Here is a 20,273-nt window from a genome sequence, read left to right as displayed (position 1 = left end):
GAATGAGTAGTGGTAGTTAATTTAAGACTAAAAATGAAATATTGTTGGGATCCGGACACTATCTCATATCCATCAAGCATATGCAACAATGTTCATGTGACAGTTCTTTTGTGCTCGCCTTGTCTGGGGAAAGAAGCAAGCAGAGTAAACTGTTCAAGCGTCAAGACCAGACCGGCTCTTTTCAGAGCAATCACTCAAACAAGCAAAATTAATACATGATTGTCCCGCAAGCTAATACTTTATATTTTGTTCTTATGGCAGTTTGTTCATGTCCCCATTTTGGGGATTATTTGAAACTATTTTTTTGGAAACGAAACATCAAGAATTGAATTTATGCGATTTAAGCAAACTATACAGCCAAACAAATTCATAAATTGTTTATCTGTCCATTCAGATCCACCGAGAACTTTGGAAGACTTTGAGTACGACAACATTACAGTCAACATTCTCTTTGACATAATCAGTAACATGACGTTTCAGGGCGTCTCGGTAAGTTCTAAACAAACGCCTCATATCACAGATCACAGAGAAAAACTAATCTTTACAGACACTGGACACTATTGGTAATTGTCAAAGACCAGTCTTCTCACTTTGTATGTCTCAATATATGCATGAAATAACAAACCTGTGAAAATTTGAACTCATATGGTCATCAAAGTTGCGAGAGAATAATGGAAGAAAAAAATACCCTTGTCACATAAGTTGTGTGCTTTCTCAGATGCTTGATTTCGAGACCGTAGCTGGTGTCTTGAATTCAAGTCAAATATTTTAGTGAGAAATTACTTCTTTCTTAAGAACTACGTTTCTTCAGAGGGAGCTGTTTCTCACCAATGATTTATACCATCAACAGCTCTACATTGCTTGTACCAAGTAAGATTTTATGCTTCTCCTCATTGAACCCAAGTCTTGACACTCATGGGGTGACAGGTCTTTTTCTTCAGCTGCGCCACCCATCTGGAACTCTCTACCACTTAATCTTAGATCTTGTCTTTGTACCAGAAAATTCAAATCTCTTCTCAAAACTTATCTTATGTCACAGGTTTTCAAGGATTAATTTTGTTGTGTCTGTTTTTCTGTGTTTTTGTTTTGTTTTTTGGTTTTACTGCACCTTGAACACCCAGCAGGGTGGATATGTGCGCATTACAAGTCAGATTCTGTCCCCACATATGGCAAACCGTGTGCAAACTTCTTCTAATACTGCCCTTTTTTAAACATCCTCCTTAAGCCCAATTTCCTGTTGGGAGGACAGAAGCTCCTCCGGCGTCCAGGTTTCCCTATGACACCGGACCTTCTGCTTATTTTTCATCTTGGCTAGATAGAATGCAGAAGCGTTTTTAATAATGTTGTTGGTGAAGGGTCGGGATCGACACTGCATCCTCTTGCCCACTGTAGGTCTGTAGCCGGCCTCTGTCTTTTCTATATATTGTAATGGTAAATGTTCCGTGTCCGACCTAGTTCCTCCTATCAGTATATTTGAACCTGAAACCAGCCTTTTTGCCAATTCATCCTTTGCTGACATGTAGAACAAACTTGAGCCATTCCAGAAGCTTTGTAGTATAACCTGCATCTCTTTAGACCCACCTGTTTCCCTCTTTCCATTAATCTAGACTGTAAAGAGGAATAGCAGATAGTAGAGGGGCACTCAAACAGCTTTATTAAAAAAACTGCACTTCTTTGGAGCTCCTTTCCTGGTGCATGTTTCCCTCCATCTTACAATCTAGACTGTTTTAAAGGCAGTGGACACTATTGGTATTTACTCAACTGAGTAATGGGGAGAGGTTGATAGTATAAAATATTGTGAGAAACGGCTCCCTCTTAACATTTCTACCTCCATGCTCTTAAGTGACGTAGTTTTAGAGAAAGAATTTGAGGTCTCGAAATCAAGCATCTGAAAGCACACAACTTCGTGTGACAAGGGTGTTTTTTCTTTCATAGGTATCTCGCAACTCCGACGACCAATTAAGCTCAAATTTTCACAGGTTTGTTATTTTATGCATATGTTGAGATACACCAAGTGAGAAGACTCGTCTTTGACAATTACCAACAGTTTCCTGTGTCTTTTAGAGCAATATCAATTCCTACTTTCAGCTCCCCTGAGATATTTTCATCTTAAATATTGTTTTGCTTTTTGGGGGGTGAACTTGCATTTGAAAATACCCCAAATCTATTTAATCTTTTTCATTTGACTTTTTTATCCGTGCGCGACCAGATGTAATGTAGTTTTGTTCCGAAATCAATCAAAGAGTATTGTTTGCACAGACGTGTTTGAGTTCATGATTAATGATGAGTTGATGATTACTGCTTCAGGATGAAATTGTGTTTAATACAAATCCAGGGTCCGGTGCAATTCGATCCCAATGGAGACAGGCTGGGATTGCTTGAGATACTACAAATGCAAGGTACACATACAACTATTTGTGACCTTTTAAAAATTTAACAAGAACCAAAATTTGTGGGGTTTTTCACATTAAAGGTTTGGGTTTAATGTGTATCACAAAACCAAATATCGACAGATTGACATTAAACTTACGCAGTTTGAAGATACTGATGGTAGAAAGCTTCCCTTAAAATATTACTTGCTGCCATGGGGTTGCTGTAAATTTTAAGAAATGAGTCAAACAAGGCACAGAAATTGTTTTAGCATGTACAACGAATTTACAAGAACCCAAACCCTTTAAAGAACCCAAACCTTTTAAAGAAATAAACAAATAAAATACAAAAATATTTGTGCACATACTTTTGTTGAAATTGTTTATGCTTGCAATGTATGGTTACCAAAACAAATCAACCCCAGACAAGTAACTTCCTTGCCCCTACCTACCCCCTTGATTTGAAATGTTTTTGTCACAATACTGGTCCCGTCTAAGGGTTTTAACCAGTATTTGGTAAAAGGGTGTCCAAAATTGCAGGAAATTGCAAAACTGGGTGTCCGAATTGTTTATTTACAAAATATTAACATGTAAAGGACAGACACAACAGGGTGTCCTTATTTAAAACCCCATCCAAAAGACACACTGATGACACCCCCTCTAACACTATGGTCTTTCAGGGAGAGTGTTTGGATGTTCAATGGTAATTATAAATGCTGTTCTGAATTAGTTATTGAATCATTTTACTAGGCTGTTGTTTTACACTGTGTAGCCTTATTGACCCCTTGCACGTACGTCACACGCGGCGACTGTGCCACGCTCACCATTTTGGTGGTCAGTTGATTTACGTCGCGTCGCCTAAAATGTGCACTTCACTGAATAACGCACTGTGACATTGCCAGACAGTATGCCACATCCAAGATTATTCTATTGATACGTCAGGTGAATTGGGTCAATACAAAATAGTTAACTCAGTTCATCATCACTGCTTTATCATTTTTCTTTTCCTAGCGGGCAACTTTGTTTCCGTAGGGATCGTGGATCCAACTGTAGATTCAGGCCGAGACATAGAGTTCAATGAGAATTACCCGATAGTATGGCAAGGTAACCAATTGTTTATTTTAATCAATACAAGTTTGTAAATAACAATGTTTCTTTATAATTGTTATTGATTTCACAATATTTTGAATTAATTTAGTAGCCTGCTAGCCAAATGTTGATAGCCTGTTCTAAAACCATATTTGGTCCCCTGTGGTGCATGACTTTTAGTTAAATTTATTTGAAAAAAAAAATGAAAACACACAAATTTTGTTTCCCATTGTACAGCTTAAAAATAAATAAAAAATATATAATTAATTCAGGTCAATATGACCCAGAGTCTGTGTCAAACACCCAAAAAATGGTCAAACTGACCCAGAATCTGGGTGAACTGACACAGAATCTGGGTGAACTTACACCAGCGTTTTTAGAGTGCATGGTTTTCACAACTGCCAAAGCAAGTGCACACACAATTTTACACTGTCTGTTTTTCATACAGTTTTAGTTTTAAAACACCCCCGAACAAAGATATTGACAAAATAGGGACACTGCCAATGTAGGGCTAGATAGCTCAGTTGGTCGAGCGCCGGCACGTTAATCCGGAGGTCGTTGGTTCGAATCCCACTCTAGTCAATTCTTTGTTCAACCCCCAAAAAAGTTTTAGTTTAAAGTAGATATAATTATGTAATTATATTCGTCATAAACTCTTTTAGTGTTGTGAACTTGAAATGCCTACATTTAGTTGTTTGAAGTTTTTCACGAACTCTGGGTACAAGTTTGTGTATAAAGTCTTTCTCATGTAACATTTCCTAATTTATGTTGCCTTGGTACATCCCAAAGTCAATAGTATTTCTTCAGTGATAATGTCCTCTCTTGATACATGTATGATAGATTACACTTTTTTAATACATAAAACAGATGCATGTATGACCTTGGCAATGAAAAAGTAGAATTCCCCAGTGTCTATAAAACCAATAATAATAGTAATAACTGGTGCTTGATCTCGATGCACTTTACATTAGTGCCCTTGTCGATGGGCAAATAACATTCCCTTAATCTTTATTACCTCCTTGGGGAGTATACAGCCTTGTGCTGTCATCTAGTTTTTTTTTTTAACATAGTATCAACTTCTACCCTCGCCGGTACCCATGTATCTCCCTGGGTGGAGAGAAGCAATTTTTGTAAAGCATCTTACTCAAGAACACAATTTTAAATTTTAAATTTTAAAACTTTGAATTGTCATGACCGGGATTCAAAACCCACACTCTGATGACTTAACCACCAGGGTCCAATTTTATAGAGCTGCTAAGCACAACAATTTGCTAACCATGAAATTTTTGCCTTGATAAAAACAGGATTACCAACCCAATTTCCATGTGATTTTCAGGAGAAGCAAACAGCTGAATACTAGAAACAAGCAACGTCAAATGGAAATGTACGGTAGTTGGTAATCCTGTTTTCATCAAGGCAAAAGTTTCATGCAATAGGAGACTTTCCAACGCTAGGCGGCAGCAGACATACCGGGTAAATTGCCATTGTTTACGTAGTTCTGAACATGCGCATAATTCTGAGAACAATGGATTTACCCGGTAAGTCTGCTGCCCTCTATCGTCCCAGAAAGTCTCCCATTGCAAATCTTTGTGCTTAGCAGCTCTATAAAATTGGGCCCCGAACATGAATTCGATGTTCTTAACCACTAGGCCATGAAACCTGTATTTAATTGCACTCTCCGTTTACACTTACAGGTAGAGCGCCACCTATTGACTTTATAATCACTCGGGAAACGCGACAGACGATACGGCTTCCTGTTGTTATTACGGGTTCAATATTTGCTGCACTGGGCATTGTACTGGCTTGCTGCTTTCTAACGTTTAACGTCCGGTATAGGAAAAAACGGTAAGCTGTTTTAATTGGATGTTTAATGTCACATTGTTGGTGTACTTTTGACTTGTTTGATGTTTGAGTCAGTGTAAATATTGGGAAACCGTATCTTTATCACTTTGTGTAATTATTTTCACTCACACCGATGTGTATTAAGCACTGTATCAATACATGTAGTTCCCTGAGTGATTTGCCTGTGGATTTGTTTTCACAGGACTCAGGGGGAAAGTACAAATTATAGAACTTTCATTCAATTGGTTCTCAATCAAATCTTCCAGGCACGGGGTAAAACTCTCAGATATCAGTTTTCAGCCTGAAGACTGTTTGATAACAACTTTTATTAAAGGCAGTGGACACTTTTGGTTATTACTCAAAATAATTTTTAGCACTAAACCGTACTTGGTAACGAGTAATTTGGAGAGATTGATAGTATAAAACATTGTGAAGAACGGCTCCCTCTGAAGTGACGTAGTTTTCGAGAAAGAAGTAATTTTCCACGAGTTTGATTTCGAGACCTCAGAATTAGATTGTGAGGTCTCGAAATCAAGCATGTGACTCGTGTGACAAGGTTTTTCCTTTCACTATTATCTCGCAACTTCGACGACCAACTGAGCTCAAATTTTCACAGGTTTGTTATTTTATCATATGTTGAGATACACCAAGTGAGAAGACTGGTCTTTGACAATTACCAATAGTGTGCAGTGTCTTCAAGGTAAACAAATAAATTGCATCGCCTCAATAAATAGGGTTTTCAAGAGGATGGTTTGGGTCAGCCTGGGCCCAATGTCATCAAGGTAAGCACACACACTTATGCTTACCAGAAAAAAGGTTTCAAACAAAAATACCATTTTACATGTGACATTTGTGACTGTTATCCTGCCCCCCTAGACTTGATTCAAGTCCCATTCTCGTGTGAGAGGTCCCTACCCAAACTTACTATAAAACAACACGTAGCATACACAGTACAGTGCGCGCTCGCCGTCAAAATGTGGTCCCGAGAATGGGACTTGACGAAGTCGTTTCTTACTCTGCACGTTGTTATAGGAAAATCTCACCAAACCAATGGGAGCGTGGAAGCGCTGCCCGGCCGGTAAAATATTCATTATACTCTGTGACATCACAGTGTGGAAGACAGTGGGGCGGGTAAACTCATTAGCAGGCAAGGGGTGTCGGTGTCATAAGTCGTTTTATTGCACTTCCCAAAATTCAAATTTTGAAGAAAAAAACGACCCCAATGTATGTTACAACATATTACTTAAATTCAAATGAACATTTCAGTGCTTTCTTTTTTATAATTAATTGGTTATTAAAAAATGTATTTCAATCATAAACTAAGTACGTAACCCACAAATGACAAATGAACTAGTCTATTTTTTGGGTGCGTTTGATTGGTCAAAACGTAGCACGTAACAGTGTTACATATTCATAAGTGAATACATTTACATACCAGGCGACTGCGACATCGTCAAGTCCCTGTCCCGCATGCGGAACAGGTTTTGGAAAATTGGAATGCAGAGCATCACAAAACAGTAGTTTCCTGGGGATGGCACGGGATTGGGACTTGAGTCAAGTCTATGCCCCCCCCCCCCTTTTGTGCTTAACTTCTTAAGCAATATTTTGTGCTTAAGCAGGGCTTAAAGGACTCTTTTTCATAAAGCCTCTAAGAAATGTATCACTCAGCAGAAATTGGGTACCAGGGAAAATTCAATCAATTTTGTTGTAACTTATCCCACTCATTTTTTTTGCTTAGGTATTATTTTGCTGTTTTCCCCAGGTCTTTACTAAACATAACACAAAATTCATATAGACATAGATTAGCAGAAGATGGAAATCATGTTTTTGTTAATTTCTTTAGTAAAAAGTACTGCAAAGTAAAACCGTTTTTTTTTTATAGCAAAATAAGCAAATTGCTTTTTATCGTTTTAGGGTGATCAAGATGTCGAGTCCTAACATCAATAACCTGATGCTAATTGGAGGTATGCTGGCATACACTTCAGTCATCTTCCTAGGGGTCGATACAGGGATCGCTTCGGCAGAAACATTTATTCTCATGTGCAAGGTATTGATAAAGGATTTAAAGGGTCAATTTCACTAAGATAGTCCTAACCTAGGACTACAATCCCGGCCAAAATGCTTGGGCCACCCATTCCTAACGTTACAATAACCATTCCCTGTCCACTTCCCCCAGACAATAAAAATTCTCTCCCCGTCCTCCTCCCCCTGCTCAATGTTGACTGGAACGCAGAAGACCTTGCAACAATGGGAACCAACATTGAAAGGGGGCAGGGGGGGGGGGGGACCAACGAGAGTTGGCCGGGATTGTCCACCCCTGGAAGGCAAAAATAAACTTGTTGTTTTCAATTTTCTCTTTGAACTTGTTTGTTGTTTTAACCTTGACCACATGTACAGGCAGATTGTTTCATAACTCATCAACTTGATGGGAAAAAAAGTTTTTCCTCAAAATTATTACCTAAATAAAAGCTGCTTTTCCAACAAAGTATTACCTGTTAAGCTGAACGGAATTCCTGTACTTGACTTTTTACTTTGCAAGCTTTCAGTATAGGTTATCGTCATCCCCCTGTTCAACTTAGTTACTCCATTTTATTTTTCCCCTAACCCAAAAAGTTAATTTTTTATTATTGTATCCATATAGGCCAAGACATGGTGTCTCTCCATTGGGTTTTCCTTAGCTTTCGGATCCATGTTCAGCAAGACGTGGAGAGTGCACAAAATATTCACCAACAAAACGGCCATGAAAACGGTAGGTTTTTCTTCCTTGTATTTTTGTTTTCAATTGGTGATTTTTCAAACTTGCACTTCATTGAGTGCTGATTTTCTCTTACTGTTCCTTAAAGGCAGTGTGATGGACACTATTGGTAACTACTCAAAGTAATTATTAGCAGGAAACCTTATTACTTGATGGCGAGTAATGGGGAGAGGTTGATGGTAAAACACATTGTGAGAAACAGCTCCCTCTGAAGTGCCATAGTTTTTGAGGAAGAAGTAATTTTCCACGAAGTTGATTTCAAGACCTCAGATTTAGAATTTGAGGTCTCGAAATCAACCATCTAAACGCACACAACTTTGTGTGACATGGGTTTTTTTTTTTTTCTTTCATTATTATCTCGCAACTTTGACGACCAATTCAGCTCAAATTTTCACAGACCTATTTTGTTTATGCATGTTGAGATACAACAAGTGAGAAGACTAGTCTTTGACAATTACCAATAGTGTCAACTGTCTTTAAATAATTATACGGTAAATGTTCATAAGATGGAGAATCTTATTGTGTCAATATTTTTGTGCTGTGGAATCAGTGTTGAGTGTGTCAGTTTCGTGGACGATAAGCCTCTTTTAACTAGCACACATTCTTGTTTGGATAATACTTGGGGCAACTAACTTTCTTCACTAAGACATTCCAAGTCTTTGGGACAGTTTTAAACTCTTGATGATGTACATTTTTCAAGGAGTCAGTTTTTCTAGAGCTGCTTAAACACATCTTTTTTTTTAACAGAAAGGCAAAGGGATGCTAGGGGGCCAAATTTTTTATCTTGGTATTTTTTTTTTTATCAAGAATCTATGCAACTTTTTCTCGGATCAGCTGAGTTCATATTCTCATTTGTGCTGTTCAACCTCAAAAAAAAACCGCACAAAACCAGTGTTATATTGGAATTTTTCAGTGTAGTTGCAGTTGCATGCCTGATTTGTAGGTTCAAAACACAAAAAAACCCAGGGGGCACTGAATGAGTTAATTGCAACAAATTGTTATTTTGATTGTGCAGGTTCTTATGAGGGACCAGTGGTTGTTTGGCTACGTTGCTGCTCTAGTCCTGATCGATGTTGTCATCTTGGTTCTATGGGAAATCATCGACCCTGTGCTGGTGAAAGAACACTACGGAAGAACGGTGGTTCGTATAAATACTTCTGTGTCTTCCCCTCTTTGCAGTATAAAGGTGTGTCTGAATTAGCGACTACGGCTAGATATCTGCTTCATTGTGCGTTGAAGTATACGACAGCCTTAGCAACACACTAAGCAACAGCCGTAGCTGTAGCCGTTGATTCAGATAAGACCTACGGGCCATTTCACACTTGTCAATTTACAGTACAGGCAACCAGTTCTAGGTAATCTCCAAATAGAAAAGCCATTACATTTCAATGTCTGATTTTTTTTTGAGGACTGGGATGCGTCGTTTGAAAATTTACTTGTGTGTTACCAAGGTAATTCTGTAGCACGCACTACATAAGGTTGCCTCCAAGTTTCCCATAATGTGATAGGGCCTGAAGCCAACATGACTGACAAGTACATGTAGCGATTTAGATTTATTTGCAATTATCCAGATTTGTTTAAGCCTGCATACAAAAAATGAGAACATTTTATATTTCTGACAAGATCAGAGACAGCACTAAACAATATCAGACAGTTCTGGCAAAAGAGGGCGCCCTTTGCTTGCAACAGTAGAGGTTTTCTTTTGGGGTAATAATTTCTATACAAAAAATCCATAGATCATTCGTATGTGTACATGTAACAAGCTTTGTTCTGTGGGGAGTCAGATGACTTCTTGTACCACTGTCTTTGGAGTTTGAATACTTTTGTTCCTGTAATATCTATAAGGTTTCAATGTTAGCAGTTACGATTTAATTTGTCATTTTCAAGTTAAAGCCATTATACCCTTTCGGTACAGGAAAAAAAAAAAAGTTCACAGATTTACAAATAATTTACAGGGTTTACAGAAGGTAATGGTGAAAGACTTCTCTTGAAATATTGTTCAATGAAATGCTTTACTTTTTGAGAAAACATTAAAACAATATAAATTCTCGTTAGCGAGAATTACGGATTTATTTTAAACACATGTCATGACACGGCAAAACGTGCGGAAACAAGAATGGGTTTTCCCGTTATTTTCTCCCGACTCCGATGAATGATTGAACCTAAATTCTCACAGGTTTGTTATTTTAAATATTAGTTGTGATACACGAAGTGTGGGACTTGGACAATACTGTTTACCGAAAGTGTATAATGGCTTTAAAGGAATTGAGTTCTTTTCGTAACACAAAACACAATGTCCACAAATTTACATTAAACTCACACCAATTGAAGATAATGATAGTAGAAAGCTTACCTTAGAATAATACTTGCTCAGGTGCTGTAATTTTTGAGAAATTAGTTAAACGTGCTTAAATAATTTTCGTCTCCTGAGACAAAAATGATTTTCTTGACTTGTTTTACTCATTTCTCAAAAACTGCCCTTTAATCACATACATTACGCGCTGTTACTAATAACTATGAATTGCGTTACGGGTAATTTAAATTAGCGTACATTAATTTGCGCGCCCAACATGCGAAGCCAGCCAGCCTTGTCTTTATCAACAATTTAAACACCCCCACTTGACGCGCTCTCCACCAATAGGAATTGTGAAACTGTCTGGGGTATTTATGAATAACAACTAATAGCTTAATCAGATTAACGAAACATACACACAGGCCCTATTAAAGCATAGTTTTTGAAGAGACATGATTTATTCTCAGATTGAAAAGAAAAACACAAATGAAACATTTTGATAGATATTGTTTTGTCTGAGTTTGTTCAAGAACAAGTATAAAATAAAGTTGTGTGATGACGCTTGAAGCATACACACAGGCCCTATAGGGGACTTTCGGGACGCTTGGTGGCAGCAGACTTACCAGGTAAAATCCATTGTTCTCAGTCATGTGCGCATGCTCAGAACTACGTAAACAATGGAAATTTACCTGGTAAGTCTGCTGCCACCAAGCATCAAATAAAAGTCTCCTATAATAGCATTTTTCTAGAGACATGAATTATTCTCAGGTTGAAAGAAAACCTTATAAAATAAAACATTTCATAGATATATTTGTTTGATGTTGTGAGAACTGTAGAGTATAAAATCAAATTGTGTTGATGATGCTTGAAATTATGTATAAAAAAAAAGATTTCTTTGTAGTCCTAGGTACTGATTGTGAAAAAAGTTAATATTTGAGGTGTTGTAAAATCTCTAACGTTATTATTTATATATTTGAATTCTTAGACTCATCAAAAAAATGATGACATCGTTTACATATCAACTCACACAATTTGCGAGTCGGCCAATCATATTTACTGGATTGGGAGTTTCTACGTCATCAATGGTTTACTTCTAGTATTTGGAGCTTTCCTAGCCTGGGAGACCAGAAAAGTATCCATCCCAGCACTCAACGATTCTAAAAACATTGGTAAGTTCTAAAAGGTTAATTTTAAACAAACTTTTATGTCGTGGACTGTCTGGTTCTGTATGTTAGAAAATCGAAATCAAATGTTAAGAGTTTCAATTCAATTTGAGTTTTGAACTGAATTGCATGCACCATATTTTTTGGAATATTTCGAATGCACTCACTCAAATGCAGTCAGAAGTTTTAACATGCACTTCAAAAACCCAGGAATATACACACAAAATTCCTTCCGATAGCATTCTCGCTCATTCTGTGTGATTAGGATTTGAGTGTCTTGCTCATGAGCACAGGTGTTGAGATCATGACCGGGTATCAAACCCACACTCAGGTGATTCGTTTGAATTGAGGCGAGTTCAACTTTACAAAAAAAAAAAATTCCATTTTTTTTTCTTACTTCTTTTCCAGGAATTTGCGTGTACAATGTATTGATTTTATCATTCGTTGGTGCTACAGTGTCCTTTGTTTTAGTGGAGAGTAACACCCACTACAGTCTAATTGCCACACTTATATGGGTTGCAACCACACTCACACTCTGTGTAGTGTTTGTACCAAAGGTATGTATCAATTGAGATGGAATTTAGTACTTTGTCAAATCAAACCCTGGCCTTAACGGCCAATGGGAGACTTTCTGGGACGATAGAGGGCAGCAGACTTACCGGGTAAATCCATTGTTCTCAGAATTATGCGCATGTTCAGAACTACGTAAACAATGGAAATTTACCCGGTATGTCTGCTGCCGCCTAGCGTTGGAAAGTCTCCTATTGAGATGGAATTTAGTACTTTGTCAAATCAAACCCTGGCCTTAATGGCCAGTTAAGACATACCGTGAGTTTGATTTCACAAAGAGTTAAGACTAGTCTTATCTCTAGAAAAACACTGCTCTAGAATTGCAAGGGTCGTGGGTTCGAATCCCACCCGAGTAACATGCCTGTAATATTTGTTCACAGGACTCGGGAAAGTACTGAGTATACAGTGTTAACACACATCGATGTATGGGTAAAAACCAAAATTAATATTCTTTATCCCAGATGCAACTTTAACATCTCTTATCTCAAGTTCTAGAACTAGTCCTAGTTTAGGACTATTCCTAAGTTAGGTTAGGACTCATCCTAAGTTAGGACGAGTCCTAAGTTAGGACTAGTCCTAAGTTAGGACTAGTCTTAAGTTCTTGGTGATATCGATTTGTGGAGCTGTCTCATGACAGGGGAAGGGGAGACTTGTCCCACACCTTTGTTGATTAGAATCGTGCTAATCGATTAAAGATGTACAACATCTGGGTGAAAGAAATTTTGTGTTACATTTTTTTTCAAAGAATTGATGATGCCCGACTAATGATTTTAAACATTTTCAATTGTGGTACTAGATTAAAACCAGGAACGCAGTCCAGCCGTCTCAGAATTCAAACATTCTACCACATAATAGAGTTTACTCCATCAACAACAAAAAAGAGCTGCAGCTTCTCCAAGAAGAGATCGCACGGATGAAGGAGAATTGCAAGTGCTTGGTATGAACCTTTCATGTTTAATTGGTACTTAAAGGCACTGGACACTATTGGTAATTATTCAAAATAATTGTTAGCAATGGAGAGCTGCTGATAGTATAAAACATTTTGAGAAACGGCTCCCTCTGAAGTAACGTAGTTTTTCGAGGAAAGAAGTAATTTTCCACTAAAACAGCAAAGTACCAACATGTTATTATGAGCCAGTGTAAATTTATTTTTTCCTGTGTATGATTTGTTTCTGTTTAAACATCTTCATAATAGATGGCTATCATGTATTCTAGTTCCTGTTTATAATTTTGGTTGTACTTTCACTTTTCTTTATGTTTATCGTCAAAACACAAAAAGCATTTAGCCTTTTTGAGATATGGTGCACGCTGTATAAAGTGCATTGTTTGCTGTGGGTGTAAACAGAGAAGTTTACCCAAACCAAATCGTGTTTGTAGTATTGTGTCCACTATATCTCAAAATGGCTTATAGAGTTTAAAGACACAGGACACTGTTGGTAATTGTCAAAGATCAGTCTTCTCCCTTGGTGCACTTCAACATATGTATAAAATAACAAACCTGTGAAAATTTGAGCCCAATTGGTAGTCAAAGTTGTGAGATAATAATAAAGGAAAAACACCCTTGTCCCGAGAAGTTGTGTGCTTTTAGGTGCTTGATTTTGACACCTAATCTAATTCTGAGGTCTCAAAATCAAATTCATGGAAAAAAAAAATCGTTCTCGAAAACTACATGTCATTAGCTCCCCATTACCCCGATACCAAGTAAGGTTTTATGCTGATAATTGTTTTGAGTAATTACCAATAGTGTCCACTGCCTTTAAGCACTGTAAACTCGGTTTTACTTTTCCGAGTTATGTGAGATTTGAATCCCATACGAGTGCTTTGCCTGAACAGTGCTTATTACACGTTGGTATAAGGGTTACATCAAATGATATTCTTTATCCACGATGCAAAACTAACATCTATAGACCTTAATCATTTTGTCATCATCTTAGTTAAGTTCCAATTCCATACTAGTAATATATGCTAACTATCATTGCGCAAACATGGCACCAGACTGTTATTTCGTCCAGCTTCAGTTTGGTTACAATAGACCGTATTGAATATGACGTCACCGTTCAAATATCTGACCTACAAGATGGCGTCTGTGCACTTGTGTGTGCGTGCATTTACCGTATAAATCAAACCGGGAATTTTGCGTGCTGCGTGCTTCATTGATGTACGCGTTTGTACGCTCATACGGTTATCCCTACAAGATGGCGACTTTCATAGCAAAACAGGGGTTATTCAATACGGTCTATGAGGTGGAATGGAGTAAAACCAAGATGACCACACTGTGATAAAGGTCTGTTAGAGGGTATTGTTGAGTTCAAAGGGAGGATACTCTTTGTTCATGTTATATACACCAATTCAGGTTAGCTCTGTCTAATCAGTACTTTCCCGAGCTCTGTGAAAGTAAATCACAAGCATATGACTCGGGTGGGATTCGAACCCACGACCCTTACAATTCTAGAGCAGCGTTTTACCAACTAGACCACCAAGATTACCTCCTAGCTAGAGGCAGTTTTGATATAATTTAATCCACCAATTGTTTGATTTTGTTATAAGAAACGCTTTGAAAAATGTGGCACTGAATTAAAAAAAAAATTTTTTTCCCCCAGGCCTCGCCCACAAATACCCCTCAATGTGTTGTTAGGCGCCAAGGTGCGACGCTGTGACGGAAAGGAATTGCCCAGCGTCGACAGAAGGCAACTCAACAGTATTAAAGGAGACCACATCACCTACAAGTCAGTTTACTACTTCCTGAATTGTCTAAACCAGGTCAAACAATCGAAGAAACTTGCTTGTCTTATCTGCGACTTGAGGCAGCTTAGCCTTCCTTGGGAGCTCAGATTGTCTCCTTGCATACTCTACAACAATGATACTATAAATAGTCAAACAATCGAAGAAACTTGCGTGTCTTATCTGCGACTTGAGGCAGCTTAGCCTTCCTTGGGAGCTCAGATTGTCTCCTTGCATACTCTACAACAATGATACTATAAATAGTGCTTTGTGGCACCAGAGAGGGCGTCTCAAGGCGCCCATTTTTTTTTCTATAAGGTATGATTTGTACATTTATAACTGCTATTATCTTCATACAGCAGTCGTGGGTGCTCAACTACAGAAAGCCTTGTACTTCTCTCGGATGACACCCCCATTGTCTTCTGTTTTTTATTCAATTTTTGATACATGTGTTTAACTTGGTTTAGTACAGACAAAGTGACCTCTGACGCCACTCATACAACCATAACATGATTTGCGCACATACCACCGGGCAAAACCTTTGTGTTTTGGCAGCCAGCTAGAAAACACACGCAATCTTACCCTATGCGTCTTTTTGCCCGGCGAACATGACGTGTGCAGTGTTTTGTCAACAGAGGGCGGTTTGAATGTAAACATAGGGTCACATCGTCTATATCACCTTGTATTATATTTATTCATTGAAATTGTTTGTTGTATGGATGGAAATAAAAACAAACAATTAACAAACAAAACAAAGTTTTAAATAAGGAATGTTTATTAACATAGCACCATGCAGTTGTTGACAAGGTATTGTGGCTCATTCTGCAGCCAGCCATACAAGATAAACACTGGGGCTAATAACACCTTGTCTTGACGATGAGTGTACTGTGTTCTTTTATGTGTTTTATTACACATAGGACCTACAGTATGACGAATCCGATTGCGAAGCAACTAATGTCAAGTGTCTTGCTTAGAGGCACTGGACACCCTGGTAATTGTCAAAGATCAGTTTTCTCACTTGGTGTATCTCAACATATGCATAAAATAACATGCCCGCACAAATTTGCAAGAGAATAATGGAAGAAAAAATACCCTTGTCGCACAAATTGTGTGCTCTCAGATGCTTGAATTCAAGATGTCAGCTGAGGTCTCGAATTTAATTTAAATATTTTAGTGAGAATTTACTTTGTTCTTCAAAACTACGTTACTTCAGAGGGAGCCGTTTTTCAACTATTTTATACTATCAACAGCTCTCCATCGGTGATACCAAGTAATTTTTATGCTAACAATTATTTTGAGTAATTACCAATAGTGTCCAATGCCTTTAAAGGGACATTCTTTTGTTTTTTGGAACCTATTGCCCATCTGAATGCCAAAGCATTAACTGTGTCTCGCTTAAAGGGTAGGTATACCTTTGGTTTTTGGAACCATTTGATTGTTTTAATCGAACATAAACATAGATAAATACAATGAAACTAATGTGTGAAAATTTTATTTCAAAAGGTGGTCGCATTTCAGAGATATCACCGAAAAAAATGGAGTGATTTTGTCCACGCGGGAAGAATAGGCAGTAAGTGGAATACATAATCTGAGAAGCATTGCTGTAAGTAATGCTTTCCAGATTCAAATTGTTTTGGGATAAAAACTAACATATTTTCCATAGCCACTCCTACTTCAAAGTGAAGTTAATCACAACATGCTTTATACTATCAAAAGCTCCTGAGTTTCTAACAGAGTACACGTATGTTAGGTTGTTCCCATTAATTTAAAAAAACACTGGACACTGTTGGTCATTGTCAAAGACCAGTCTCCTCACTTGGTGTGTCTCAACAAATGCATAAAATAACAAACCTTTAAAAATTTGAGCTCAATTGGTGTTGAAGTTGCGAGATAATAATGAAAGAAAAAAACACCCTTGTCACACGAAAATGTGCGCTTCCAGATGCTTGGTTTCGAGACCTCAAAATCTGATTCTGAGGTCTCAAAACCCAAATTGTGTAAAATTACTTCTTACTCGAAAATTTCGTTACTTCAGAGGGAGCCGTTTCTCACGGTGTTTTATACAATCAACCTCTCCCAATTACCTGTTACCAAGTAAGGTTTTATGCTAATAATTATTTTGAGTAATTACCAATAGTGTCCACTGCCTTTAAGAGTGATTACCAAACGTATACCTTCCCTTTAAGGCCACAAGTGTCAAGACCGGGACCTGAACCCATACCCTGCTGACCAGAACCACATAGAGCTTTGATTTATGGAATGCCGTCTTGAAAGAGAGCCAATTGAAAAGAGTGTGCCTTTACGGGGATGCTTGAAACCACAGAGCAGGGACCCTGAAAGAAAGCCCGGTCAGATTTTACATTCTCAAATTAAATTGATAGAGCAATTATTGTTTTTCCCTCGAGTTTAAAAGCACTGGACACCTTTGGTAATTGTCAAAGACCAGTATTCTCACTTGGTGTATCCCTACATATGCATATAATTATCAAATCTGTGAACATTTGGACTCAATTGGTAATCGAAGTTTCAAGAGAATAATGAAAGAAAAAACACACTTTTTGCACAAATTTGTGTGCTTTCAGATGCCTAAAGGCTTCAGGCCTGAAGTCTTTTGATATCTGATTGTGAAATTACCTCTCTTTCAAAAACTATGTTACGTCAGATGTAGCTGTTTCTCACAATGGTTTAAACTATCAACAGCTCTCCATTGCTCGTTACAAAATAAATTTTTAGGCAAACAATTATTTTGAGTAACTACCACCAGTACATTTAATTGAGGTAGATAATGGTTTTTGATGTAAACTATTGAACAATCAAAACCAAAACCAAAACTAGACTGCATTCAAAACTATAATGTTATCAGGTGTCAAAAGTATATGTTCTAAATAAAACAACATAATGGGAAAATGCTAACCATTTGACAGTTTTCACAGAGGAACAACACTACACAACTGACTATTTACCTTTACTTCCTTGTTGTGCTGTTTTGTGTTTTCCCCCAAACGATTCGGATCGTGGAGGTTTTTACATTTGGGTCATATAGTCATATACTGATGAGAGGCGAAGTTAAGGTAAAGTTGACATAGTCGCAGACAGTATAGTCATATTTTATATTTTATATGATCAACTATAAACCTGAGTAAGCATATGGTTTACACTGCTGTTGAGACGGGAGAAAATTTCGTGAAAACCAAGCCATTTTGTAACGTGAATCGTTAAGTAGGTTTTAGATACAGTTCTGGAGTTATGTCTTCATTCATTTTAGGGGGACAGTGAACAGGAAGAAAATGGTTCAAGTATGAACTTCATAACTATTCAATAAACTTTCAGACTGAAACTGGGAAAAATTGATTGCAAATGTTGAAGATTTGGGTGTAGTTCCAGCTTCGGTACATATTCATTCAACCATAGGCCTGTACACGAAGGAACAAACCTGTGAAAATGTTGACTCAATCTGTTGGGGGATGGTGTGAGTCATGCGAAATAGTTTAAAACCATGCATTTCTCCGCATGTAAACACATAGTCCTTATGTTTGGTTTTAATAACCGAAAGTAGCTGTTGCGCTTTTTAACATGTTAATTTACAGTTTTCTTGAATATGATTTCAAAAATATCAGAAAAATGGTTCTAATTTTAAATGAACTTCATAATCATTAAGATGCTATACTAAAATCAAACATCGATGTCTGTTATCATTTAACCAGTCCTGTGTAATACCTGTTATATAGTTTCAATTGTGCACCGTTACGTACAAGTACAACATAGCGCTTCCCTTGAAAGTTCCCCTCGCTAATTGATCAATCACCATGTCCACATAGTTTGATCAAATAACATCCTATCTGACGCAAGGATCGTGAGATCCTGCCATGTGAGGAAACTCGGGATTTTTTTTGAAACAGCAAAATAAAATCGCAAAAACAATGTCATCGCAGCATACCGCTGACTTGCAAAATAACTCACAATCGTTTAAAGTATGGCAATAATTACTTACAAGTTTTACAATAGCTTTACTATTATCTCCCTCATGAACACATACAGGCGACGACAATGAAGAAACAGTGGAGAATGATTTGTGAACAATTGTGAAAGCAAGTCTATTAGCTTTGGTGCAGCAATGCGCACCGCTGTTTGCTGGAACGGGCGGGGTATATGGGGAAAGGGTTGTAGCTACCCGATCGAGAATGATTTCAACAATGAAATAGCCAGGGACTATAGTAAAATGTGAAATGGTTAAATAGTAATTCGCTCTAATGAGCGTCGTACATCTGTAATAACGACAAAAAATAACTTCACAGAAGAATGTCCGGAAATGGGAGATTTACCCGCAATTAGCTATGGTTTCTTCATTATAATATAGCTACCTGGCAATCTCGATGGGCTATTGGAGAGACATCTGCTCTAGATTGGCCAAGGTCGTGGGTCCGAGTAACATGCCTGTGATGTTTTCCCCACAGAAATCAGGAAAGAACTGAGCAGTGTTGACCACATCGGGTTAAATAATCTTGAACTAAATGATTTAAACACAATGGATCATTGTCACAGAAAATCACTAAGGGAATCAATGTGTGGTGAACAGGTTTTCAACTAGTGGTTTAAACCCGCCGAGGCCTGGTTCTTGATACTTTTACCGAGACGAACCCCATTCATAATTACCTTTTCGGTCAAAGAACATCAACCCTTTTTGTCAAAAAGTAAAATAAATGCAAACATTACGATCATTATAATTAACTCAATTAAATTCGATGTTTATTTTTTGAGTAATAAATATGTTAAAAATTACGGCATTACAAACTAAACATTAACAGCATGGCAGACGTGAAAAAGTTCCACATAAATCTTTAAAAATTCAAAGTTATTTTTTGTTCAAACCAACATCCCACTTTAATAATTAAGCATAATACGTCAATGTTTTTCTTCCCTCACGACATGGTTTAGCAGTTTGAATGCGTCGAATTGCAAACTGTGACTTTGAATATGTACTTACGTTTAATGCCACGTGCTTGCACAGCATATTTCAAACCAGTAAACGCGCCGGTTGGCATGAACGGCCGAAAGTTACCAAAACATCCAATTGTGTTGTGTCTGCGCAAACTAAATACTTTGTTATTTAGATATGAGATGGGAGTTATAAAACACTCCTATGATTGGTTGCTTTGTATCCAACAGATTCAACACTATTTTTGAATAGGTTTGCAAATTGTTACAAACCGTGGCCATCCGTTTTGTATTGTGCATGTATGGCTTTCCATAGTTTTCCAACCTCAGCTGACAAAACTCGGGCTGTGGCGTTGCGTTGGAAAGGCATGTAAAAGCTTTCCATATCGGGAACTGATCAGAACTGTGCCATATTGCAATCACAGGTTTAGCTATTAAACGGCAAGTCCTATTATGTATAACGTACGAATGTAATGCATAATATCGCAAAACAGTTCTCTAAAGCAACAATTCTACCTGGCATTTTTTTGTATAAA

At 37.6% G+C, this 20,273-nt stretch overlaps 2 protein-coding genes and 1 long non-coding RNA gene across 3 annotated transcripts in view; 2 read left to right on the top strand and 1 right to left on the bottom strand.

Annotated features, from left to right (window-relative positions):
• LOC117301050 (gamma-aminobutyric acid type B receptor subunit 1-like) overlaps window positions 1–12,554 on the top strand; it is a 62,644-nt gene extending 50,090 nt beyond the window's left edge. The window contains exons 11-20 of the mRNA XM_033784934.1: window positions 395–489; window positions 2,336–2,399; window positions 3,381–3,473; window positions 5,153–5,303; window positions 7,215–7,347; window positions 7,942–8,049; window positions 9,071–9,196; window positions 11,334–11,517; window positions 11,920–12,068; window positions 12,543–12,554. Of these exons, the coding sequence (XP_033640825.1) occupies window positions 395–489; window positions 2,336–2,399; window positions 3,381–3,473; window positions 5,153–5,303; window positions 7,215–7,347; window positions 7,942–8,049; window positions 9,071–9,196; window positions 11,334–11,517; window positions 11,920–12,068; window positions 12,543–12,554 (1,115 nt within the window). The remainder of the gene's footprint in view (window positions 1–394; window positions 490–2,335; window positions 2,400–3,380; window positions 3,474–5,152; window positions 5,304–7,214; window positions 7,348–7,941; window positions 8,050–9,070; window positions 9,197–11,333; window positions 11,518–11,919; window positions 12,069–12,542) is intronic.
• A 327-nt stretch (window positions 12,555–12,881) lies between these two features.
• On the top strand, window positions 12,882–17,212 carry LOC117300809. The gene is made up of 4 exons (XR_004520223.1): window positions 12,882–13,018; window positions 14,682–14,807; window positions 16,306–16,372; window positions 16,989–17,212. It is a non-coding gene; the product is annotated as an uncharacterized LOC117300809 (long non-coding RNA).
• Window positions 17,213–19,049: 1,837 nt separating this feature from the next.
• LOC117301049 (hyalin-like) overlaps window positions 19,050–20,273 on the bottom strand; it is a 26,554-nt gene continuing 25,330 nt past the window's right edge. The window contains exon 31 of the mRNA XM_033784933.1: window positions 19,050–19,067. Coding sequence (XP_033640824.1) covers window positions 19,050–19,067 — 18 coding nt within the window. The remainder of the gene's footprint in view (window positions 19,068–20,273) is intronic.

The sequence above is a fragment of the Asterias rubens genome, chromosome 16 (assembly GCF_902459465.1).
Source record: "Asterias rubens chromosome 16, eAstRub1.3, whole genome shotgun sequence".
Lineage (NCBI taxonomy): Eukaryota > Metazoa > Echinodermata > Asteroidea > Forcipulatida > Asteriidae > Asterias > Asterias rubens.
The sequence above is the reverse complement of the archived record's forward strand: the minus strand, read 5'-3'. Positions and strand labels throughout refer to the sequence as shown.